Source organism: Danio rerio, chromosome 3, assembly GCF_052040795.2.
Source record: "Danio rerio strain M-AB ecotype USA chromosome 3, GRCz13ab, whole genome shotgun sequence".
NCBI classification, from domain to species: domain Eukaryota; kingdom Metazoa; phylum Chordata; class Actinopteri; order Cypriniformes; family Danionidae; genus Danio; species Danio rerio.
This window is the reverse complement of record NC_141023.1, coordinates 62170720-62198585: the sequence shown is the minus strand read 5'-3', so window position 1 is coordinate 62198585 and position 27866 is coordinate 62170720. Positions and strand designations below refer to the sequence as shown.

The 27866-nt window shown below is 40.3% G+C and overlaps 1 protein-coding gene across 5 annotated transcripts; it reads right to left on the bottom strand.

Annotated features, from left to right (window-relative positions):
• Positions 1-923: 923 nt before the first annotated feature.
• fscn2a (fascin actin-bundling protein 2a, retinal) lies at positions 924-27502 on the bottom strand. Of its 5 annotated transcripts, XM_087243442.1 has the most exons (7): positions 26824-26981; positions 25871-26705; positions 9378-9534; positions 7151-7272; positions 6907-7074; positions 3677-3983; positions 924-1128 (listed from the first exon to the last, which is right to left on the bottom strand). In XM_087243442.1, the coding sequence occupies exons 2-6, from the start codon at positions 26688-26690 to the stop codon at positions 3778-3780; spliced, it is 1473 nt and encodes a 490-aa protein (XP_087099568.1). In that variant the 5' UTR covers positions 26691-26705; positions 26824-26981; the 3' UTR covers positions 924-1128; positions 3677-3777. The 5 variants fall into 5 exon arrangements, with proteins under 5 accessions (XP_087099568.1, XP_087099567.1, XP_087099566.1 ...); XM_087243441.1 differs by having other exon boundaries at positions 924-3983; positions 26824-27502; XM_087243440.1 differs by having other exon boundaries at positions 25871-27029.
• Positions 27503-27866: the final 364 nt, after the last annotated feature.

Here is a 27866-nt window from a genome sequence, read left to right as displayed (position 1 = left end):
GAAGTTGCTAAAGGAATATTTCCAGGGTTCAAAGACATTTTGACACGTTGAGGCTTCTAACAAACAGATCCATTTCATAAGACACATTTTAAATGAACAGTTTAACAGCCTAAATAATCAAGCTTCGTTTTAACTGATATGAAAAATGACAAAAAGTTTAATGTATACAAGGGCTTCTGCACTCAGTTCCTGAAGGCCCGCAGCCATGCAGTTTAGTTTTTAACCCTGCTTCAACACTCTTAACTGTGTGTTTCAGACAAGCCTGAAGAAGTGAATTAGTTTGATCAGGTGTGTTATATTAGGGTTAAAAGGTTAAACTGTGCAGAGCTGCAGGTTTGACACCTGTGGTATAAAGTATAATGCCGCGGTCACACTAGAGTTTGAGCATGCAAAATTTTGTCGAAAGGTGCTGTGAAAAGGGCATTAAGGGTGCTCTCACACCTGTGAATCGATTCAGTTGTTCTGAAACAAAGATTACAATTGTTACATTGTTGCTATTTGCTCTTGGTGCAGTTCGCTTTCACACCGCAAAGTTTCTAAACAGACCAAAACGAGCTAAAACAAGTCACGTGTAAGTGGTGGTTTGGTGATGTTTGACAAGGTGCGCGACATGTCTGAAGAGCAAGAAGGGATGCGTTGGGGAGGGGTGAGAAGGGTGCTTGACATATTTGAGGAGCGGTAGAGAGACGCACGATTTCAGGGAGATTATCACACGTTTGTGGGCATCCGGGAGTCTCTGTGCATTTGCGAAAGACTCCTGAAACTTTCAGGAGACTTGGCATGTCTGTAATGACCTCCCGCCCTACTCATAATTCCCTCTTCATATAGCCGTATGCAGATTACATATCCATAAAACACTGTGATAAAGCTGGGCTCGGATTGCATCGCTTTCTAACTATAAATAATGCGCTCCGAAGTTCGTTTCAATCGAGCCGAGACCGCCTCTATCAAGCGATCTCAGAGCGACTGATTTGGCGCAGATGCGAGCGCAATTGGTGGATTTACATATGCCAAACGAAAATCGCTAACTGGGCAAACGAGACAGGTTCCGAAACAAAAGTCTAGGTGTGAAAGCACCCTTAGATTTAGGTTGCCAGCATCTAAGGAAAAGTGTTGTTTATTTATAAACTAATTTCGAGAGGATCCCATGCTTATTATATCCTCATTAGCTCTGTAATCTGCTCTATTAGAGGATTACGGAATCATTATAAATAAGTTTTTCACTCCAGTTATCTTCGTCTTAAAGTTTCCCCCCTTCCACCTCCACTTTTTCTATAGGGCGACACGGTGGCCCAGTGGCTAGCACTGTCGCCTCACAGCAAGAACACTGCTGGTCCAACCTCCTATCCGGCAAGTTGCCGTTCCTGTGCGGAGTTTCTATGTTCTCCCTGTGTTTGCGTGGGTTTCCAAAAACCACCGTCCAAAAACATACACCATAGCCAATCGGCTTAACCAAATTATCACCCAAGATAAACTTAGTTTACACTTCTCACACAGCGACAAGCAGGGAAGTTCTCGAGACCTAACTGAGCTCGAACTCCCCTTTCGTCCTTCTAATGGGAGGGAGCCTCGAGCTTGAGGAAATTACGAGCTTACGGCTCTCTCTCGGGACAGCATGCCAATTATGCTTTATTGATTATCAGCTAAGTGTGAACTCTTGAATTTTATTTGACGTCCAATAATGATGTGAAATGACTTTAATATTTTGTGGATTTTAGGTTTTATTGGAAAGTGGCCAAAATCTAACGTCGAGCCTGTCACATTAAGACATTTATTCATCAGGTCTGGCAACCATAGTCCAGCGTCTGATAGACATCATATTGGTAACGTCCACACAACATCAAGCTATATAGATTTTCAGTGGGCGAAAGTTCGATACGTCTCTAATATTAACATTGCAGCACATTTCTGATGTGTGATTGACTCTTAGATCGTTATAGAGGACAAAAATCCAGTCATTATCATTGTTATTGTCATCAACCTTATCGCAATTTGATAAAAAATTGTTTATCGGCTCAGCCCTACATTGGGGTACAACCTCAATCTTACATCATGTTGACATCCTGTGCCTGCTGGGTAAACAAGCGAGTGATTGGCCTATATTTTAAATTTCTGTTGAGAGGTCATGTTTTTGATCTTCTGTTGGTCTCACGCAATCACTCGATGCATTTTCGCAGGTCATAGTTCACCAAGCTTGAAACTTGTCGCACAAGCTTGCGATTTCTTGTGATTCATTCGCATGTGTATTAATGGAAGCCTATGGGGCGAAAAGTACAGTGTGACCACGGCTTAACATAGCATTTTTTCATATGAATCAAATGGTATTTTATGAATACACATTTCCACCATGGGATAATTAATAAACAAACAAATAAATATGATATTTGATCTCCCAATTCAGATTTGTTTTGCAATTCAGGTGTTAAATAAACCAGCTGATCAACGAGATAAAAATTACAACTGCATTATATAACAGTGAGAAACGCATGAGTTGGTATTGTGAAAATCGAAAGAAATCTTTAAGAAAAAGCGGTGCAGAAGTCATATCAAAACCCTCAATACCTTTGTTTTTATTTGCATCAGGTGTTTTTTTCTTATTTTTCGAATAAAATATGTAAATAAACCTTGTCAATACTTCAAAGTTTTGCTTGGAAATGTAAATTAATTTAAAGTTTAAAAATGTTAAAGTAATTTGTTTTACTATTAAACAATTTTCATTCAGCTTAGTCCCTTATTTATCAGGGGTCACCACAGCGGAAGGAACCGCCAACTATTCCAGCATATATTTTATCAACCCAGTACTAGAAACCATACACTCTTGCATTCACCAAATGTACCTATAGTGCATGTCTTTGGACTGTGGGGGAAGCCGGAGCACTCAGAGGAAACCCACAAGCACACGGGAAGAACATGTAAAAGCCACACAGAAATGCTAACTGATCAAGGGATCCTCAAGCGCGGGCTTTCTCCAGTTTGCTGAGCGAGAGGGGAGCTTGAGCTCGGTGGATATCAGAACTCTCTGGCTGCGGTAGCTAAGGAAACATGTGAGAAAAGGGGCTAGACAAGTGCTTGATTGTTATGCATGATGTATATCTTTGGATGGTATGAGGAAACCGGAGAACCCAGGGAAAACCCACATGGACAAGGGGAGAATATACAAACTCCTCACAGAAACACCTACTTGCCTGGCGGGACCAGGGCCGGCAGTGTTCTTGCTGTGGGGCTCACAGTGATAACCACTGGGTCGCCGTGGCGCCCGATCAATGGTAAAGGAAGAGAATTGGGGAGGAAGAGGGCTTTCTTTCGGATGAAGATAAAGTGGACTGAAAACTGGTTATTTATAGTAGCTTAGGGCTCATATGATTGGAAGATAATTATTAACTAATACGAGACCGGCCGTGATAAATCATAAGCATGTGATCCTCTCGAAATTAATTTATAAATAAACCTCACTGATTACTCGGAGATCACAAACATGTGCAAAAGTTTAGCAAAACCAGGGCAAAAAAATAGACTAGTTCCCAAAATGAATGCTCCAAAGAAAGCAGAACAAATGTCTGTAGCTACATAAAATCTGTTTAGTTTTTTTTTATCCCATGGTGGAAAACAGCATTACAGATAAATAAAACCACACATATTTCAGTTACACACAAACACATGCATACACAGACAGAACAGATTCGAGAAAGTGAGAAGTCATTTGGTTCCGCAGATGTCATCATGAGAGCTCTATGTTTTTCAGTGAGTCTATGTTTGTGTTTCTGTGTCCCTGTTGTCTCAGTGCTCCCACAAGGATGAGGCATTCACACTGAGACCGTCACCCATTAGCGTTCCTCCTTGATCGCCACGCAGGTACTTGCCGTTCTGGGCCTTGATGCCAACCCGACCATACTCCACAAACTCAAAGAAGAAATCTTCAGGCTTGTCCCCATCTGTGCACACCAGACCACTGCTGGAGACGTACCAGAACTTCTGATTTCCACCTGTGCCAGAGAACACAATTAGATATGATACTGGGAAAAAAATCTTACAGGCCACTCATATTTTCAGATATGAAAAACAGGGTTTGAGGAGTCACGAAAAACTTAAAGTTGTACAATTTTTAAAAAAATATACATTTCAAACTCCAAACTCAATATAATTTTAAAACAATTTGGAATTGAAACCTCCTTACTCTGGTTTACCGAGTTGTGGCTGGAAAGGCATTTGCTGCATTAAACATATGCCAGAATAGTTGACGCATACCTGCCAACATTTGGTTCATAAAATCCGGGAGACTGGGGGTGGGAAGAGGGGTTGGGTGTGCATGCGTAGAGAAGAGGGGGGCGCAGTTATGGAGATGGTTGCACGTTTGTTTTGGTGCACATGGGGGAGGGGAGGGTGGGGTGTTCCGGGAGTTTTTCCAGAGACAGAACAAAACGGGAGATGGGGCTAAAATACGGGACACTACCTGGAAAAACGGGAGTGTTGGCAGGTATGAGTTGAAGGTTTATTCTGCTGTCTCTGTTGAGACCTGTCTTTTTCAATCCTTGTGCAGGTGGGGCTACCTTGCTGACCAGTTTAACGCTAGTGAATTAGACCAGGGGCGTCCAAACTCGGTCCTGGAAGTCCAGCTCCGATCCCAACCTGACACATCTAAGCAAGCTAAGCAAGCTCTACTACATAGCAAGGTATACTACAAACTTCCTGGAAGGTTTAAGTTGAAGCAAGTTGGAGCCAAACCCTCCAGGACACCAGCTTGTCAGGATCGGGCCCGGGCAACCTTGCAACAGACTATGGCTGTTTCTCAATTCCAAGAACGCAGAGAACGGACTTGTGTTCTTGTGGAGAGCGGTCTTGCCAGGTGTCCTCGGAAGAACGAACTCAGGAGACCGCGAGGGCAGAGAACGCGTCCTTTGAGAATTGAGATGCTGTGTTCTTCCTGATGGTCACATGACCTTCACGTGTTTTAAATGGTAAATTATTGAAACATTACAGCACTCATACAATGATTTATTGTTTTTCCCCTTTTAAAAATATATACTTTGCATAAAAACATTATAAATATACACCGCACAATATAAATAAAACAGATTTTAATACGAATTTCAGCAAACAAACACCCTTAATCTGTTTATTCCTTTATTAAGGTGTCCATGGTAATGTTTACTTTCACAGTTTCATTTAGGGAAACTCCTGAGGTAAATAATTCATATCTATGAACTTTAATAATAAATCTAGATAAAATGCTGCACTTCCCACCTCCAGTAGCAATGACTTCTGGGACTTCCAGAGCGAGTTCGGTGCTCAAGTCTGCATCGGTGCGTCCTCGATATCAAGAACACATCCGGGAAGTTTCACGGGTCCTCCATACTTGCGGTCTTGAGTATTGGAACTGAACTTAGGCAGCTGTTGATGACGTTTCACGAGAACACAAGGACACAAGACCACTGAAAAACGCACATTGAGAAACAGCCTATGTATGCCTGGGCTACCTTGCTAAGTGGCTTAACACTAGTGAACTACACAATGTGTGGGCCTTGGCTGGTTTACCAATCAGCTTAATACCAGTGAGCAAGACAATGTGTGAGCCTTGGCTACTGTTGGAAAACATTATAAAAATGAGAGCCCAGTCCAGGAGACTAGAAGAAGCAGAATTTCTTTATTGAGACATGTTGGTTAGTCTGCAGTCATATTGCGTCTTCAAGACGTCTACAAGAAAAGAGGTGTCTCTTACCAGTTTGCAGTCTGCAAGTTTATCAAAAGTCTAGGGCACAATCCCAATTCTATTTTGTAGCCCTACCCCTTCCCCTTGGCCCTTGAAACAAAGTGTGAAGGGGAAGGGGTTCAAAACTTACCCCTAAGAAATAGGACAGCACTACAGCACCTGGCTGCAAACGTCATCATATATCATCGCGATCTCTTGCTTCATATGAGATTTACGATGATGACTGCTGTAGTTATTCCAGTTGTGTTATTTTTTGGTATTTAGCTTCAAAAAATCAGTGAAGGCATATATTATGTTCTGACAATATAATGTGGCAGTAAGATCGTAACTACACTGTGTATTTACATCATGGCCATATTCATTTATTTAAACAAACAAAAAACAACGTTAACATTATAGCAGACACTGTAAAAAGCTCATTCCCTGCCAGTAGACTTTTTTGACAGGGTGTTCAAGTGTCATCGAGTGTTGTGGGACTGCTGTACAGGAGTTATCATTAGGGAATATAGATAGCCAAATTTAGCGGGTTTTATTTTTGGCGTTTTTTTTTTTAAGCATGACGGTAAAACACGAACGCGTTTATGAATATATTAAAACATGTGCTTGTTTGTTGTAGAAACTCATAATAATGACAAAAAATACCAGTTTGTGCATCTCTTTCCTTTCGGGTGCAGCTATCCTGCCATTGTCGCTGGTGTATTCTGGGAAATTTTCTTACCCCTTTGTTTTGAGACTGGTCCTGAAAAATCTCTGTCCGAAGAGGTATCTAGCACTTTCCCACACGCCCCCATCCTGAATGTAACCCCAAACCATGATTTTTCCTTCACCAAACTTGACTGATTTCTGTGAGAATCTTGGGTCCATGCGGGTTCCAGTAGGTCTTCTGCAGTATTTGTGATGATTGGAATGCAGTTCAACAGATGATTCATTGGAAATGTCTACCTTCTGCCACTTTCCCGAATGATCAACTAGAAGTCAACTTATTATTTGTAGCTCTTACAACTCGGATTGACGACAAGACTTTATTCAGGTAGTGTATTTATGTTACACAGTCAAGGGTCAAGAGCCTAACTAAAGTAAACATTAACCTCCAAAACAGTAAGTTCAAGCTAAATAAAACACACAGTACTGTAATATCCAGAGTAGAAGAGTGTGGGTTCCACCTCAGTCAAAGCTCAACCAATAGAAATATAACTCACTTTTTATTTGGTATCCGCCATCGCTGAAAAGCAGTGTGAAGATGTCGTAAAAGGAGCGACTGCCGTGCAGGGTGTTGGAGTTTTTGTGGTGACACACAAAGCCATTTTCTCCACGCAGGACCAGGATGGGACGATTGATGAGCTTCAGCACAAACTGCTCATCTTCTCCTGTCGAGGACATAAGTGTTATTATTTGCCTGTCATTGTGTGTGTATCTGATCCTGATGAATGCGTTTGTACTCACCCAATGAGTCGCTCACTGCAGCCAGCTGGCCGTTTTTCTTTGTGCACACATATTTCCCATTGCTTGCCTTCAAAGCGATTCGTCGACCCAACCACTCGATGTCGAACATGGTGTTTTCTTCTCTACCAATTAGGAGAACACACATTTAATTTGTTTATTTAGGTGGGTTTGATTTTGCCAAGTAGGATGCGATCCTGGATTAACAACGATATTGATCCTGGAACATTATTTTATTTATAAATATAATCCATACCTATACCCTACCCCTCATGTAGATGCACATAATCCTAACTATTTAAAGAGCCCCTATTATACATTAAAAAGGGTCATATTTTGGTTGTAAGGGTCTCCAACAACAGTCTAATATGCATGCAAGGTCAAAAAACCCTTTCATTGTCTTATGCATTTATTTTTTTACCTAATTATCCCAGCGACTCCCATATGAATCCTTTAGTGATTCATTTGTTCCCAAACCCCTTTTTAGTGCAAAGCTAATCTGCGCCGATTAGACCGATGACAGCTTGTTGCGATTGGTCGACAGCGTTCAGCGCGAGACAGTGATGATATGCCGTGCTGGACATAGGCAGAGTGTATGTTGTGAGCATACCTGCCTACACGGGTAGTCTCCCGTATTTCAGACCCATCTCCAGCCACCCACCCATTTTGTTATTTTTCCTGGAAAACTCCCATAATTTCAACCCCCCCACCCCACCAGTATGTGAAACCCCCAGGTCGCCAACATTGGTATAGGATCAGATCATAGCGGCCGCCCGAAACACGCTTCATAGTAGTCACTAACACCACAGTAAACAGTACCCGGTTCTCAACAGTGTTATTCGGACACCTCACCCCCGAACCTAACACCCCTGGGGCCTCATGTACGAAGACTTGCGTGGAAAGAATACTAAAACATTGCGTACGCACAAAGTTGTAAATGTGCGTACGCAGAAAAAATTCAGATGTATGAAACACTGAGTACGCCGAATCTCACGCATATTCTTTTGTACATCCGAATGAACGTGAAACTGAGCGCAACATGCACGAGCACAAAACCCCTCCCTGCCTCCTCCCCCGTATGAATATGCAAATGACTCTACTTTGGCAAAACCCAACGAAAAAGCAAAGGCAAAAGCAAGCAAGAAGCGAAACTTTCAACAGAATGTGAATTTTAGGTGCCCCTTTCGGAGGTAGACCGGAGAAAATCGGTGTTATTTGCTAGTTTGTTCTCCGGAATTAACAACAAAAGAAAAAAATAGAGTGGGAGAGTTTAGCTGATGCGGTTAACACAGTTGGGTCTGAACATCGCACTGAGTAAATTAGAAAAGAAATAGTGTGGTTTATAGGTGTAAAATGTTGCAGCACCCTTAACAGTCTCAGTGGCGCAGCTAGTAAGACGCAGGTCAACATGTTTTGACACATTCGAGCATGAACTCGGTTCGAATCCAGCATCTTATGAACTCTTTCTTCTTTTTTCCCTCCGCTACATATCAGATTTTGCCAACTATTTATCACGAGAAAGACAAGTAGGAATCATTAATAAGTTTGTGCATTATATTTTATTTGCACATTTATTGAATGGAAATGTTTCTGATTCATGCATGCAAATTCATCTTCAGATGGTGCCTTGATAGAAATGTGCGTGCAGTAGATAGCTCAGATTACATTGGGAAAACAGGCGACCGCTGCAAATTGTGCTTTAATGTTTAGCTGGTCAACTGTATGGTATGGAAACCTTATATACCTGCTAGATGAACCCGTCTCAAGGCTCAGACACTTTGTAGAGAGCAATTTAACACAACTGCCTCTAGGAGTCGCCAAAGGAAATAAAACAGACACGCACAAAAAATGTGCATACGCCAGGCATAAAGCAGCCATGGAGCTGCGCACATTCCCACGTTCAGTTCATCTTTAGTACATCCAAACGTGAGTGATTCTGAGTGTGAAACCTGGCGTACGCAAAGTTTTTGTGCGTTCGCAGCGTTGATACATGAGGCCCCTGGTCTCCCGGATTTTCAGGGACAAATGTTGGCAGCTATTTGTGTGAGCCCAATGCAGGAGTGCATTAGCATGCACTTGACTCGATTTAAGTAGAGTAAACTCAAAAATTGCCTTAAAATCTTAAGTTGAGTCAACTATTATTTTAAAGTTGTTCATGATTATCAAGCTTCAACAATCACATTTTGAAAGAAATATGAAACATGCATTAGTTCAACCAACATGCTCTTACATTTCCGTGGCCGAGGACAGAATCCCTCCATGAGTTACAAGAGTCCAGTAGTTTCCACCATTGGTTCTGAACATGCACTTCTTCGTCTCTTTGTCGATTTCCATCTGAAATGTCTCCATGTCCGTCTCATCGTCCTGATTAGCTGAGATGCAAACTCCTGGAAAAAGAAATTCACCATGACAGCTTGAGACTTCAATTAATAGTTAACTCAAGAATGAAAATTCTGTCATCATTAGCTCCTCTACTTCTTCCAACCCTGTTTGATTGACTTTCTTTTATTGAACACAAAATAATATATACTTTGAAATGCTGGAATAAAACAGCCTTCGACTTTGATATTATATACAGTTGAAGTCAGAATTATTAGCCCCCCTTTGAATTTATTTTTCTTTTTTTTTATATTTCCCAAATTATGTTTAACAGAGCAAGGAAAGTATCACAGTATGTCTGATAATACATTTTCTTCTAGAGAAAGTCTTATTTGTTTTATTTCAGCTAGAATAAAAGCATAGATATATACACTAGATATCGCATAGGGACCCTGAGCATGCGTCAATAGCGCCGCCACATTGGTACAGTGCTCCCAGGACAAATGTCATTCAACCGCACTAGTCAACACAGTGTTATTACGTGAAGATGCGGGACTTTAGCGATGTCTACGGGCGTAGTAGCGAGCAAACAAAGAAAACAAAGCACAAAGGCAGAACATTTCATAGCTAATATCAAGTTTTTTTCTGTTTTTGTATGTTCTGAACTTTTGTGCTAATCAGGTAACGTTATTGATGATACAGTCACTTACTGCATTCACCATAAGGGATAGTAGCACCAACTCACACTAAACACTCGGCTTATGCTAGTTTTGTTGAATAAAATCAGCAAACAATGCAAAAGAAATATGACAACGAGATGCTGCGCTGCCAGAAACTTGTATTATTGTCGGCTAATGTTAGTGAAAGAGCCGTTCGGGGGATTCATTCACAAACTAATCGCTCCCTCCGTCAGTATGAGAAGTGAAAGCAGGAGAGGAGGTGTGTTTTAGGACACGGATAAGATTCAATTTAACAGGGAGGGTGAATAGTACATTTCTGTACACACAAACACAAGCTTTTTGTCAGGAATGCCCGTGCGGTCACTGATCCATCAATGTAGAAAAGTGATGTAAAATTATCATTTTCGTAATTAGAAAAAAATAAATAAATACTAACATCCAGGAAAACTCCCGATCATAGATATATGTGTATATGTGTATATCTCTGGCTTTGGATGGCCACAGTCCTCCACTGTACCTTGGTCCCGCATTCATTTCAAAGGAGCGCTACCCTGTAGCAAGATGGCGGTGCTATTGACGCATTCCGTCCAATAGACAACAATAGGCCAGGCGACATCTAATGTATATATCTATGGAATAAAAGCAGTTTTAATTTTTAAAAAACATTTTAAGATCAAAATTATTAGCCCCTTTAGGCTTTATATATTTTTTCAATAGTCTACAGAACAAATCATCATTATACCATAACTTGCCTAATTACCCTAACCTGCCTAGTTCACCTAGTTAAGCCTTTAAAAGCCACTTTAGGCTGTATTGAACTGTCTTGAAAAATTTCTAGTCAAATATTATTTGCAGTCATAATGACAAAGATAAAATAAATCCGTTATTAGAGATGAGTTATTAAAACTATTATGTTTATAATTGTGTTAAAAAAATCTGCTCTCTGTTAAATAGAAATTGGAAAAAGAAATATACAAGGGGGTCAGAATATTTTTGTTTGTCTGTAGTTCTGCCGAGCGACTAAAAAGTGATCAGCATGATGGTAAAAAACTGTACATTTCTAGTCAAACCATTCTTCTGCAATCTCATACCAAAAACGGAAATAAGGGCAGTATTAATAGCTATAAATGTGGGAGAGCGTTGATATTATGTGATTGTACTGTATTGCTATATGGAACAATTAAGTGTTGATGTTAAATCAAAAGTAATTCACAAATACTTGAAAATGAAATGATTTAATGACAATAATTCTCCATGGTTACAACTGAATTAATAACAAAATACTGTATAAAATGATAAAATATGAAATGATAAAACATATGGTATAAATTGTACCCAGCTTAAAAGTAAAATTAAAGTTACCAGAGGTAGAAGGAGAGACACGGGGGGAAGGAGAGAGAGACAAAGAGAGCAGGCCCAAAAGCCTGATTGCAGTAGAGTCAGAGAAGATAGACTCCAGAGGAGGAGAGGAGCAGAGCAGGAGAGAAGCAGGGCAGGAAAAGAGACAGAGCTCGAGTTTACCACCTATCTTGTATCTTTCTTGACCATGTGACTAAAGCCATTCAAGACATTCAAACTGACCAATCAACATGTGACCACACCATAAAACCATAAGTCCACACAACAGGCCCTGATCTTGTCAGTATCTGCCTTTGTATTCAGTATGGACCTTCTTGAGTCACAAAGCATGTTTTGTCATATAAACAAATGCATATGATGATTTAGCCTCTTACATAAGTGTTGAGGATATTTTTGTTTTTGGGAGAACTGTCCCTTTAACACGTCTCTACAAAATTACATAAGCAAACAGTACAGCTTATACAGAATTTTGGCAGCAGTTTGGCTCGGTCCTCAAAGTGACTATACTCACAAAAGACTCGACTCAAGTCATTTATTTATAACACTTTATACCATGCAGTTTGTCAAACCAGCTGATAATATATATGCTGTAACCAATGTAATCACTACTCTCTCTTTCAGCTCACTTGCACCTACTGAGAATCCACTTATAAGTACCGTTCAGTTACCACAGTTGTTCAAAGGCTCTTTCATGTAGTCAACAACAGTATGTTAAATTCTGCACAGCGTAATAGCTGCGTCCCAAATGGCACACTATACACTATGTGCACTGCTTATGCACCTACACACTTAACAGCATAGGCCCCGTTTACACTAATGCGTTTTAGTTTGAAAACGCACAAGTTTTGCTACGGTTACGCCAACCGTCCACACTACGCCGGAGTTCTCGAGCGCCAAAAACGGAGCGTTTCGAAAACGCTGGAGAGGTTGTTTTCATTCTGAAACGCTGCTGCTCCGTCTCAGTGTGGATGATGGAAAACGGAGACATCTGAAAACGGAGGCGGGGCTGCTGACATTCGCCTCTCTGATTGGGGCTTTTCCTGAATATTAAGTAGCCTAACACACACAGTTCAGTCCTGCATTTTCTCCTTGTAAGTTCAGACTTCGCAAGTTTGATCAAGGCTGCAGTCTCTTCTTCTCAGTTTGATATGGAAAACAGACTATACCGAGGACACGGGTAAATCTTCAAACTTTATAACTTCATTCACATCACCCTGGCTACGTTGTTCCACTTTCTCAACAATAAAATGTAAACATGATTTAAGGAACTGCCTATCTTCATTTTGATATTAACAACTTAACAGACAGCAGAAATGTTGAGGCGTCGTGCTGCATATATGAGCGTCATCTTCACTCTGTGAATATTTATAACAAAACGGAGCCTATAACAACTGCCTCCTTTCAATTTCAGTGAAAATACGAAACACACCCTCTCTTTTGCTAAATATCAGTTTTAATAATCGATAATGGCCATTATAAAAGTATAACATACAATAAGTTTTTACATTATAGGAAATAAAGGCAAGCGATCAGTCAATATACAGAATGGGCTACGTGGTTTCATTAATCATTAACGTATCTTTGCGCTCAGCCAAAACACGTTACCTGAGAAAAAATCCAATGACCAAAGTCAGGGAATATGTCGTTAGATAAAGACAACAATATGAATGAAATATCCCGTTTAATAAATATAGTGAGATTAGATCCAGCGGGAGATGCTTGATGAGAAGTCCGACTAGCATAGCTCTCATCTGGGTAGACAGGCTGCAGCGCTTGGCAGAGAGTGTCTGTGTGGTCACGTGATGTGCGTTTTTAGCGTTTTGGTGTGGACGGAGAGCAGTTCAGAAACGCTGGGTAAAACGCGAGTGTGGACGCGGATCGTTTTCATTCTAAAACGCCGTTTTAAAACTAAAACGCACTAGTGTAAACGGGGCCATAGTGTATGTAGTGTAGTCGCAAATGAAACACTGACGTTTTATTTTACTAAGCGGAAATTCAAACTGTTTCCCTGATGATGTTTGACAGTTGCTTAATTAGTCAAATAAATGACCAAACTGTCAAATGATACCTGCCATGAATATAACCGCATTTACCATCGGGAGGCGCTATAATCACTATCGAAAGAGAATTTTACTTTTATAATCCAAAATAAACAAATTTATCCAACATATGCTCTCGATAGCTTCGCCCCTTCTGCTACAAGAGCAAAGGTGCGGTCGTTGAGTGTGTGAAGTGTCCAACACTACACATTTCATTTTACCGGTTGAATAAGTGCAGCATCCGAGTAATTAAAGTGCATTCATTGGCATAGAAAAGTGCATAAGTATGAGATTTGAGACGCAGCTATAGAGTGGAGGAACTATGACGTCAATTTGTATGCAAAAAACCCGGAAGCGAGTTAGCATTTTAGCACTTCCGGTTCCCTCGTCCCAAACTCAATGGCTTTTTTTGAATGAGGTTTCAGTAAAATCGCTTAAATAAGGTCCGTGGCAAACACCAACTCAAGATACTTTCACGTTTTGTTCTACGATATAAAACACATCAGTTACAGCACACTCTTCAACTTTTAAATCGATTATGCTTCTTTAAAAAGACTGTTGCTATCAAGTTGCTAAATGGGACTACAGGCGGCGTCGGGGACTGTATACGTCATCGAGCTGATCTGGTCTGGAGCGCGGCTCGCTTGTGTTGGGCATTTGGATTTGTCTGTGATTTAGGTATTTTCATGAAGAGTATTTTATAGTTTGTTGTATTATTCTAATTGAGAATTCAGATTGTGTGTAGATAATTCCTTCACTTATAAAGGCTGTCGAGACAGACTAATTTGTTGATCATTTATTTTAATTAAACGATAATATGAAGATACTGCTCACCAGTGCAGCAGCCTGTTTCTTTCCTGCTCTCAGTAATGAAAACGTGTGAATAAATGTGTAAAAATACAGACATATTAACTGTCATTTTAACGTGATCAAGTGATTTCTCGTCTTTTTTTCTTCATCTGAACACATTTAACTGCAGTATTTACACTCCTCCATAAAACGTTCAGCATATGTGACTGTATGAGCTGCTTTTCGCTGTACTTCGTGACAAAAAAGGAATATTGAATGTTGCTCTGTGTCCATGATGGAACTTGCAGGCATTTGATTGACTTGTTCCTCCTCACGCCTCATTTCTGTCGTCTGTTAAGGTAAGCGTGCTGTGTGCGCGAGCGATACACTTATCTAAATATGTCTCATAATAAGACTATATAGGCACATTTATACACAAACTTTTAGAACAACCGCAAAGCAAAACAGATGTATTTCCCACGTAAAAACGATCCAAAAGGCACAAAGGTCTATGTGTGTTTGCGTATTTATTAGTTTATAATATATAGCGTGGATTATAATATAATAAACAGAGAGATTAACTCTTTGTCATGGACATTATTTCTAAAAATAAGCTTGATAAATTGTCTGTAGCAGGGTGGTGCTGACGTCACTGACGAGCGCCCCGAGGGCGCTGTAGTCCGTTTATAGCCTAACGTTAGCTTTTCAAGTCTTGCGTTTGCATTTAAGATCCAAAAGTGCTCAAAGTTGTATTTTCGTGTGACAATTATCCGGCTGAACAAAACGTGTAAGTGTAATGAACCGTGTTTGAACACAGAGCTTATTATTCGCAATCTTCGAAAACCCTATGGGAAAATCCTATAGGGATTTTCACGAGGGAACCAGTTTTATGCTAGCAGCCGATTAGCCTACAAAGTGACGTCAGAGTTCCTCCACTCTATTGTCTTCATAGAATATCAGTTTGTTAAAATGTGTGAAACAAGCTAGACTTGTCTAGAAATGTACATATGACAGTTTGACAGGTCATTTAAAGTTCCAGTATGTGTGTTATTTGGAAAAGAAAATGTCATGCTAGGCTACGAGGTCCTGTTCACAAAAACTGTTTTTTTTTAAACCAAAGCTTTTCTTATGTGGTTTGGCTGTTTATCCACATGCAAATGCAGTGTCAGGTGAATGAAACTGAAACATTCTGAAAAAGATTTCCTGATTTTTTTTTTTTTAAAAAGTCTAGAAAATGTGACTCAAGACAGAGTTTATCACTTTTGCCAGCTTCTGATTGCCCAACATGGCTTTATGCTTAGTGTTATATCGCCACCTGTTGGTTTGGCATGCTCTTGACAATGTCTCATAAGTAGGAAGAACTCCATTAATACAAATGCATGTGGACATTAAGGATGGGGAAATGAAACCCCATGAAGCACTTGTATTTTCCTCTAGTTGTTTCAGGAAAAGATTTGAAGCTTGGAGAGTGTTGAAAATAGAGCCTTCCAGTGCTTATAAAAATGTGACAGAAGTCTACAGTATATCAGACATTTATCAAATAAAGTAACATAACCACCACATTCTCCATAGTTTCAATATTCATGTATTCATTTTCTTTTCAGCTTAGTCCTTTTATTAATCTGGGTTTACCACAGTGGAATGAACCGCCAACTTATCCAGCACGTTTTAAACAGCGGATGCCCTTCCAGCCGCAACCCAACACTAGGAAACACCCACACACTCTTGCACACACTCACATACACTACAGCCTATTTAGCTTATTCAATTCACCACATGTCTTTAGATGCGGTAAACACGGGGAAAACATGCAAACTCCACACAGAAATGCCGACTGACCTAGCCAGGGCTCGAACCAGCTACCTTCTTGGCGTGAGGTGATTGTGCTACCCACTGCGCCACTGTGACGCCCCTTAGTTTCAATGTTATGAGGACAAATAAAAGCCTGGCAATTTTGTTTAATTGTCCATTAAATAAAACCATGTATCCATTGAAGTGTAGCAATAAAATAAATTATGACCTTATATCATACCTGACAACATTTGAGTTCAATTGAGTTAATAACTGTACCATGGACCGATTTTTGGGCGGCGGCGATGATCAAATACTATACCAAAGTTGATGACTGGGTGGGGGTTTTTGGTACCAAAAAGGTCAAGACGTGGGAGACTTGGGGATGTGTAAAATTCTAGAAATTTTCCAGGAGAAATAACAAAATGGGAGGATGGCGGAAGATGGGTGTGAAATACAGGAGACTCCCGTCAAAAATGGGAGTGTTGGCAGGTATGCCTTATATGATTGAGTTTGATCTAATGATAGCTAGGGATGGGCGATACTACGACTTTTTTAATGCGGTACAATGCCGATACTTTTTGTTCAAGTTTTTACGATACTAATACATTATCACTTATTATTTTCAATGTTAATGTGATTTTTTAAGGAATTAAAAAAAGATCATTACAAGTAAAAAAAAAAACATTTATATATAAATATATTTCTGAGCAGAGGATTACTGGGCAACTTGTTTTTGTTTGGCTTCTTTAGAAGTTTCAAGGTGTGTTGTCTATAAGTGTTTGAAAAGGTTGCTTTTATTGTTGTTGTGTATGACTTTCTAATCACAAATATTGCATCGTGCAATTTTTTTTCTGCTGATGAGAAGTAGCACCACACCACACTATGTTTCCTCTCTACCACTGTGCCATTCTGTAAATGGAATGCCACGTGCGACTTGCATGCTCACGTTCTGCCGCAGATTGATTGGTGTAACGTCTTATATACAAAGCTTCACCGACCATCCTGTACACAGCACTAAAACATTTAGTTGTGCAGAAATTATTAAAATATAGTTACAATAAAGGCGAGGCAGTGGCGCAGTAGGTAGTGCTGTCGCCTTACAGCAAGAAGGTCACTGGTTCTAACCTCGGCTCAGTTGGCGTTTCTGTGTGGAGTTTGCATGTTCTCCCTGCCTTCGCGTGGGTTTCCTCCGGGTGCTCCGGTTTCCCCCACGAGTCCAAAGACATGGGGTACAGGTGAATTGGGTAGGCTAAATTGTCTGTAGTGTGTGAATGTGTGTGTGGATGTTTCCCAGAGATGGGTTGCAGCTGGAAGAGCATCCGCTGTGTAAAAACTTGCTGGATAAGTTGGCGGTTCATTCCGCTGTGGCGACCCCGGATTAATAAAGGGACTAAGCTGACAAGAAAATGAATGAATGAATAGTTACAATATTGATACTTTTTAAAAATATCGATACCAAATGAAAAGTTTCTGTGTATCAATATATCGATACTCCAGAATCTATGTGCATATCCTTAATGAAGGTTCATTTCCAGGCACAAATATTGAATAAGGATATTGTGTAAAAATCAATAGTGACAAATAAATAATGGTTGTTTAAATACAATACATTGTTTAAATTATGAAGAATAGCACTCTCATCGTAAACCCATCAACCACAGCCAACAAGGTCTAGCTAAGCAAGATATGAGCTTCGAAACTATTTGACATGCAAAGTAAAATACGTATGTGATTGGACACAAATCAAGGCTTCATTTGTCCACATTTGAAACCAATACATGCCACAATACGAGGCTTCGCTAGAAATTGTGTCACATGCTCAATACATGCATCAAAGTTTCAGTGTCATGTACCACCACATACGTGTGGTGGAAATTCATTCATACATATCTGTTCTTTATACATTTAGGTCATATATTTAGGCCATACGTGGCAACTTTGTCACCTGTTCTATTTCTATTAACTAATTAGGCTGTATGTGGCAGGGAACGAAACTGCAATCCATGTATGACGACCTTGTGGCCATTACAAACTAGATAAAAAGTGAACTCACTCTGCTTCTGTGTCTCACTCTGCAGAAGCTGGCGTTGATGTATGATTGTGTGACCTTCTTTGCAAAGAATTAAAGCTTTAAAAGACATATTGGGTAAGAATTTGTCTTCCTGACCACAGAGAAAGCCTCTTTAAAAAAAACAGGCACAACAATTTGGTGTCAGAAGTGGGATGTCTTGGAGGAACCTTTCTGGATCTGCACTGAGGTAACTGATCATCCTGAGACTTCGTGACACAGCCCTGGCCCACTCGTTGAGGGTTGAGGGACCAACCGCCGGGCCCCGGGAGGAACCCCACAGACATCAAGGAAAAAAGAACTCAAGTAGCATCTGAACTCTCTGGTAAGAGACAAATTCTTTGTTTATTACTAAATGAAAATTGAAGAGGTGACAAAGTTGCTACGTATGGCCTAAATAATGTATAAAGAACAGATCTCATAATGTGTATGAATGAATTTCCACCACATATGTTACATCACTGGAGGACATGGAATGCAACATGCATGCACACATAATTGTGGTACAATAATGGTACAGTTTATAAAAACTTGCACATGGCAATCAGTTTTTAAAAGTTTTAGGCTCTCAAAATGCCATGGTCATGCAGATTAGCCAATATAATCTCATAGTCATTTGTAATTTGATGATTTAGTGGCTAATATTTGGATTTAGTGGCTAATTCATATTCATTTATCTCATGTATACATTTTAGTACAGTTTGGTCGTCCAATTATTATAGTTGGGTTTAGGTGTGAAGGTTTTTGGAAGACACATTTAAAAATCTCCTTTTATCTTTTCATTACTATTATTATTCATATGAATTAGCCATATTTTCTGACAATACATTAAATAGTTACTTCCCAGGCAGTATTGAAAGCATCCTCCTACCAAAAAATAACCATAAAGTGATTTGTAAAAGCAGAAAAATGCAAACTATAGTGTATCAAAGTTAAAATCCCTCTAACTGGTGTAAAATAATGCTAGTGTCATGTTATATGTGCATAAATTTGTTAGTGAACCGATGTGTGGACTTATTACAACCAATATTCTTTTTCAATTTCCAATTCTTGCGATTTTACATTTATCAGAAGCTTTGTGCATGATTATATAATTTCATATTGTTACAAGTTTTTGCAAATCTAGTAGTAGATTCACCTGTAGCATGTTAGTACTCCATGCACCTGACTGAGTCTCAGTAAACCAGAGATCACGCTACTTATCTCTGTCACTCTCTCTGAACCCTTGGTTTAAATAACAGCACCAGCAACCGTCAAGTCTATTCCAACCAGTCAAAGTGACCAGATTGTGTGTGCCGAGACTCAAATTAGATGCTTCAGAAATATCTCTGGACTGCCTCCTAAGCCCTTTACTGGAGTAATCCCCAACATTCACCCTGGCAGCCTGCCTGATATTCTGTAATTCCTTCAGTCCGAATACATGAGGCCTAATAAGCAAGCCAGTGCCTTGATCTACTAACTAACTGTGATCTTAACGAAAATGTCTGTCAGTAGATTTTCACTGCTTGCTTATAGGACTTAAATATATAAGCAAATACACATATTGTAGATTGGTGATTTACTATGCATGACCTATGCACTTTTAAAATGCTGGGTTGTTTTAATGCAAATATTGGTCAAAAAATGGAGAAACTCAACAGTTGTGTTGAAAAAAGTAAATTAAATTAAATAAAAATAAAAAAACATTAACCCAACTGTGGGCTTGGCCATATTTGACCCAACACTGAGTTTAACCACTTAAACTCTGCTGCTATTTGGGGATTTCTGCCCTGATTTTGCCTACCCAAATTTAAAAGCTTCCTAAATCCACATAAAGAGGTGTAAATGCAAAAAATTGGTGTCATTTCAAAGAAAACCCTTAGAATTTTCATAAAACACTATTGAAAGTGTTTAAAATAGCTGTATATGTCGTCTGTGTTATAATTAACACCTAAAAAAAGAGGCGCTTTTTGTATTTTTTTTTTATAAACTCGAATTTGAAAGTGTACCTTTTAGGTTCTGTGTGGTCTAGCGTGCTGTAATTAATTTTGGTGGTTCCTGCACATGTCTGTAATCATAGGAAAAAAGAAAAAGGTCTCTACCATAATCTATGCAAAAGTTATTTCATTCCAACTGATGAGAGGTGCTGTACAAGCCACAGGGACCGATCATTGTTTTCATATTTCACTATTTTTTTGTTTGATCAAATATAATTCACTGTGTTTGGACTAGAGATCTGCGTGGGACCAAATTTTGAATCCCGCTCCCGCCCGCACCCTCCAGGTTTTAGCCCGAACCCGACCGCTCCCGCTTATAATAAGAATTTATTTTCCCGCTGCCCGACCCGCCCCGTTTTCTGGCCGCCGCGCCCGATCCCGCTAAAGAGCGGGGAAGAACAAAACCGAAAATCTCCAGCTATACAGTCCAGACAGCCAAGCTGTATAAACACACACACACACACACAGCACCAAGCACACACACACACAGACCAATCTCTCTCTCTCATACGCGCGTGCACTAACACACACACAAGTACCAAGCAGACACACAGGCGTTTGCTGTTATATCAACTCAAAGGCTTGTAATACCATGTATCAAGTACCAATGTAATATTAAAAGGTTTTATATAAAGGTATATAAATACTGAGTCGCGCCAGCTCCGGGCCGCAGCGTACATTACTCTCAGGCCGATTCCAGCGCGGATGCGGTAGCGTCGGCTCGCTTACGGCCGCCGCATCTGGCCCGATTGATTCGGGCCGGAATCGGGCAGTGAGTCCACAAGCATCCGGAGTCCGGCAGCCGAGAATCTAGCCGGAACTGGCCCGAGTGTATTTTGCTATCTGGGAAAGCTCTCTCTCTCTCACTCTCTTATTCGCGCGCGCGCACATACACACACACACACACAAGCACCAAGCACACACACAGGCAAAGCTCGCTCTCTCTCTCTCTCTCTCATTCGCATAGCAATATCCTCAATATTGCTAGACAGCCCGCTCTTGTCCCAAATTAAACCCGTTACCGACCGCTCCCGCGATTTATTCGCAGATTTATTCCCGCGCCGCAGAAATCTGGTCGGGTCCTGCAGCGCCCGCGGGACAGCCGCGGGAATGCAGACCTCTAGTTTGGACCACATCAGACATATAAAAGGATTACTTATGCACATCACCTCAAAAACAGAGGAGAAATGGCCCTGAAGGGCACAGTATAAGGTAAGAGATGACAGCTGTCTGTGCTATCTGGGGCTGCTTATTGATCATGAATGTATTGTTTACATTTCTGCGCCATGGAAACACCACAATTCATTCGGCAACTGTTTGGAATATGAATATAATTCAGTAAAAAGAATGCTAGAACTGTATGAGCACCGGCAAGAGCTTTCATTTAAGCTAAAACTTGTACATGTGTCATATGAAAAAATATGAAAATGAACCAATGTAACATACCTAGCTCGGGTGTCCAAAATACTGTGTATTTAAGTGTGAATAACTTTTACACAGTAGAATAAAAACCAAAGTGATGCATATGTGCATAAAATATAGATTCTACACTTTCAAACAACACAACTTACGGGGGTCTGGTGCAACGCTAGCCCTTTGAATCTGAAAGCGAATGTCGATGACGTCACGGACCCGGTGCAGAGTTTAAGTGGTTAAACATGCCGCCTTAAAATGTACCATGCATAAGTAATTTACCAATTTACCAAATAGTTGTACTTTCTCATAACTGAAACTGGTGTTCAAAGGTTGTCTCAACCCAGCAGGCCGGCAAAGGACATCAACATGACGTCAAATTGACTTTGCACTCCAACGTAGAATATTGCATGTTGTTTGGAAATGAAAATCGGGTTGACATCAGAACAGAACCCAACATCAATGGACAATGTTGGACAGACATTGCATTTTGATCACTTTCCAACACAACCTAAAATCAACAAAATATCAACGTCATATCACATTATTTTTCGACATCAAAGTAATATTCCCCTTAGATACTGATGACCTAAATCTAACCTCATATTAACATGTCTGCAGGGATGCAGGTTAATGGAGCTTAGTTTCCAGGCACACATAGTAAATCAGGACACTGTGTAAAAAGGAATAGTGACACATAAACAATGGTGGTTTAAATGCAATATATTGTTTAAATTTCCAAGTAAAGCACTTACATCGCTACCCAATCAACATGAGCCAACGAGGACTTGCTAAGCAGGATATATGCTTGGAAACTATTCAACATGCAGAGTAAAATGTATATGTGATTGGACTGTTATTGAGTCTTCATTGATCACATGACTCTGGAAAACCAGTACACGACACAATACGTGGCCTTCTTTTGCCACAAGGCCTTTCATAGAGGGATGTTGATCCTAAAATCATGTTCTTGAGTCTATAATCCAATTTTGTGGCTGAAATTGGCTGAGAAACGACAATGGATGCTAAAAATCAATAGGTCTATTTTGTCTTATAGAGCATCACACTAAGGCTGTCACACACTATCCAGAATTCTAGTTAGCAATGGAAAGCACACATTTCATCCACTAATCCCTGTACATAAAGGGACAGTCAACACGAAATTTACAAAACAAAAATCTTGAATGATGTTCTATCAAACCTGTTTGACTTTCTTTCATGAATATAATTTTAGGGTGAATGAGCTTAAAAGCACCACAGAAGCAGCACAACACTGATTCGCAATATTTGTGTGTATTCAAGGGATTTCTTCCCTTGCTCTCATTGGCAGATCAATGAGAAAGATCCAATTTGGCAACCGAATGTTCATTCGAGGCTATTCTTTTTAATGACTCCATTATAAGTCATTAAAAATAAGTAGCCAGATAATCCACTGTCCCAGTTAACTGAAAACATTCTTGAAAGAAACATTGGTTAACATGCTGGCAAACTTTTCTCAGAAGTTACAGATAAAGTCGAAGAAAAAAATCTTCTGAGAACATTAATAGTTAGAGAACATCAACGCTTATAGCTTATTAATCTTATTATACTCTTTAATTAATAAAACATTTTAGAACGTATTTCTAATAAATTGTAATGATTTATAAATACAATTGAACGTTTACATCAGCATGTTTATTAATAAAATGAAAATGTTAAATGAAAAAATATATGTATTTTTAGGCAAACTGTCTATTTAAATCTGCTGGAAATACCCGTCTGGACAGTGGACATGTTAAATCCAATTCACTTGACTGCTTCCCGCAGACAATTTAATGGTCTTACTGGATGACCTTGAACCTGTAGGTAGACCCATGGGTGTCTGCACTTTGACCTGTTAGCAATTTTGGAAATGCATTATTCAGGCATTATTTGTAAAATGGACACACTGTTGAAACTACTACAGCTGCACACCTATCCCTGCTGAAAAATCCAGCTTAAACCAGCCTAGGCTGGTTGGCTGGTTTTAGCTGGTCAACCAGGCTGGTTTTAGAGGGGTTTTGGCCACTTTCAGGCTGGTTTCCAGCCATTTCCAGCCTGGTCTTAGCTGGTCAGGCTGGGAGATGACCAGCTAAAACCTGCTTGACCAGCCTAGCCAAGCTGGGAGTCCAGCCAAAACCAGCTATATCCAGCATAAACCAGGCTGGTCAAGCTGGTTTTAGCTGGATTTGGTTGGTCATTTTCCAGCCTTACCAGCTAAGACCAGGCTGGAAATGGCTGGAAACCAGCCTGGAAATGGCCAAAACCCCTCTAAAACCTGCCTGGTCGACCAGCTAAAACCAGCCAACCAGCCTAGGCTGGTTTAAGCTGGATTTTTCAGCAGGGATGTTTGAAAGTTTCATTATACAAGTGTCAAGGCAATGACAGTTAACCATTTGGACTTGTTGATATGAGAGTTGTTGATATGCCAGCTGCTGCATTTCCAATTTCACTTAGTTAAGATACATTGTTCAAGCTCTGCCCAGGGTCAATATCAGTGGTTGCCACCCAACCCACTCTGAGTTGGAATTGAAACGGCATGGGAGTAGGTTGCTCTAACAAGGAGGCTAAAGACTATGGCCTCTACTGTCTGTTGCTAAAGCAACTTTAGAGGTCTGATAAATGAGGTTTACCTGCACAGCACTTTACTGGCTGGCCTCTGTTACACTCGGCCCCCTAAACCTCACCTTTTATCTGGGTCCCCAGACCCCACCGGTCCTACACCACCCAACGCCTCCAATCTGGGATCGAACTGGCGACTTTCCTCATGGAAGTCGGTTGTTCTACCAAGAAGGCTAGACACCTTGGCCTCTAGCATCTGTCGCTAGAGCACCTTTAGAGGTCAGAGGAGTGAGGTTAACCTACCCAGCACTAGCTGGGCTCTGGTACATACAGACAAACTTTTAAGAGAGAAGTGCTTTCCTTAAAATGTATACAAGTTGGTCATTTTCATTTCATTTTAAATGTAAACAAGTAAATATATCTACTGTCATGCAGCTAGATTAATGGTCTGACGATTTAACCAACCGATTTGCGATATATAGCTGATGTTGTTAATGCTAGCTCCAAAAATGGAAGAAACAGACAGAAAAACAACTGACTTTCCAGTTAAGTTTTCCAGCAAGCATTTAAGTTAATGTCCTTTGAATCTTTCATGTAAATGGTCATTTGACATGGCAAAAGTGTTTGAATGTATTCGGTGTACTTAAGAAAACAGTGTCTCATACATAGTCTTAGTGCATCAGCAGAGATCCTTTTATCAGATTTATTTACAGAGTGTTTTGACTTGGAGATACAATCCTATTCCTGCAAACCTACCAGCGTCTAGACTAGAAGAATACATTCAGGAGCACTTTTAATTAAAAACACGTGTTTGAATAGGATTTGAACAGGTAAGTGGATCTACAGAAACATGAATCTTGTTTTAGTGGGCATTGCACAACCCTGTTTTAAAAAACGTAATATTTCTTATGCATTTGAACTGTTTATGGGGTTGACAGAAAATCCATAATTTTTAAAAAGATGATTTAACTGTGTTTGTGTGTGCAACAATCGGTTTGTGAGCATTTACAGCAGTGTTTCTTTATAAAGTAGCATGACCAGCTACTGACCACCTGCATAATACAGCTTGTTTAGTCATTTTTGCAGGGTACGGGTTATTTTGACAACAATATCAAACTTGTCAACATTGCAAATTTAGTTTTTAGTGCATTTTACATTTATACCAATGGTAATGACTATGCCAGAGCTTCTCATTTGGTTTGGCCATGGATCCACTTTTTCCTGTGGACGTTAACTCACATTTCTTCCCTGAAATCAATGAAACCACTTGCATTTTGCTGCTTTCTGCATTTCTCCCATTGAAAATCAACCTCTGCAACTACCACATCCCGTCGAAAATGACCTTTACATGTTTTTCTCAGGTACATAAACCGCACCTGACAGAAACGGCTATGGCTTTCACAAACAACTTTCAATATAAACTTTAAAGTCGCACATCATAAAATCCCTCTGTGACCTACTAGAACAGGGGTGACCAATTTTGTTCCTGGAGATCCGGTGCCCTGCAGGGTTGAGCTCCAACTTGCCTTTACACACCTGCCTGGGTGTTTCAAGTACACCTAGTAAGACCTTGATCAGCTTGTTCAGGTGTGTTTGATTAGGGTAAAATCTGCAGGACACCGGACCTCCAGGAACAAGTTTGGTGATCCCTGCACTAGGACTATGCCAAGCCAACACATGCCATCAAACACACAATCACCGCTTACCTTGACGGATTGACACATATCTTTTGTTGGCTGCCTGGAAAACGACTTGTGGGTGGCTCTCCTCCAGATCAAACAGCTCATCTTTCCCTGGTCTCGTACAGCGGCCCGACTTCAGGGTGCCCGTGGGGCCATTCGGCGAAAGGTACTTGCCTTCACAGTCTTTAAAGGCCAGCTTGCCAGACTTGAGCTCCAGGGTGAAGCTAGTGTTAGGGCCGTGCTCCATCACCAGCTTGCCATCATTCTTGAGAAAGCGGTTGTCACAGGTTTTTAGACTGTACTTGCCTTCCAGGTAAACCAAGGTGATCAGCGAGTCCACACCCCAGGGGATGTTGCTGTCCATGGAGATCTCATCTTCTTGGGTGGACAGGTGAGCATAGCGCTTGCGAGCAACACTTAGCAGGTTAGCCTGTGGATGAAGAGCCAGGTGCAAAGCCCACAGCTCGGACTCTCCGATAGTCTGGGCGAAACAAGAAAGATATTCTTCAGAGCCTCCAAAATAACGTAAGTATGGCTCTGACTGCAAGGCCCAGCGTCCATCGGACTGCATCACAATCAAGAAACGGCAGTCTGTGTTCGGGACTTCCTCCTCGCATCTTACCTTGCCATCTTTATCGGACGACAGGTAACGTCCGAGATGACTGCGCAAGAAAACCACCTGGCTATCCGGGTCCTGCTCCAGAGTCCAGATCTGTTTCTTCTTCATACTATTTCCAGATGCATTGATCTTGAAACCAAATGCCTCTGCAGTTAGGTATCGATTTTCGTGATTTATAAGTCCGAACTGGAGCTTTAGAGCTGCGCTTATTCCGTTTGTAGACATCCTGTTCAGATCTTCCTGAAGTATTGATTTAGATGCAGAATAAAAAGGTAAAATGCCGTTGACAAAAATAACAGTTGCTCAGATGCTATTTAAAAGATATCTTAGGTTTCTATGCTTCTTGGTAGTTACTCGCCTGTTTCTTCTCAGTTGTCCTTTGTGAGTTTATTTTCCTATGAAACTGTATTGTTAATGCAGCAGCAGTCCAAGTCTACAGCAGGTTACCTTTAGCCACTTGTGCATTCACACAGATGACTGTTTGCTGCGTCTTAATCAGCCAGGATTAAACTCAGCAGGGTGCAGCACCTCAATCCAACAAGCTGATGACACACACCAAGACTCCTCCCTTTTGTCCTCTGGCAGATTTCTCTTGATCTCTCTCTCTCTCTTTCCTTACATCCTAGATATAACCTTCTCAATCTCGTCCAGTATCCCTTCAGCATTAAATCTTTGTCAAAGTGATAAAACCACATTTTAACATATTTTGCACATTGTAAACAATGCATTTCTTGCCTTTATATGGTAGTGTTACAGCATCTGAGGATCTTTTCAAACTCTGCTTATTTGACCTTCCTTATTTCCCAGTCAAATATGTATTCTTTAGCCTGTAGCTCAGGTACAGCTGGTCATGATGAATGACCCTCAAACAACAACTACTGATTTCTTTCCTTATAAGGGTATGACTGATCTTACAGTGCAAGCTTTGCTTGTAGAGCCATTTCACAAATAAGGTATAAACTGATCTGTTGATGGATTTAAACATTACAGGCACAAATATTCATATATGTTTATAATCAGATAAACCTTAAAGGATTAGTTCAACCAAAAGTTAAACTTATGTTATGAATTGCTCACACTTTTGTCATACCAAACCCCTGAGACCTTTGCTCACCTTCAGGACAAAAATTAAGATATTTTAGGTTAAATCGGTCAAATCCTCCATCTATTTTTTTCTCAATTCATTCAAAGTACAGAAAAGGAACCAAAAACATTGTCAAAACAGTCCATGTGATGTCAATGGTTTAATTGTAATTAAGAAACTCGAGAAATACTTTTGTGGGTCAGAGAAAATTGCCTTTTTCTTCTCCTCTGTTGGTCAGAATGCAAGTTTACTAAAGGCAGTTTGAGTCAGCAAAGATACATGAAACTGTTGTAAAACCCATAGTAAACATGTATCCT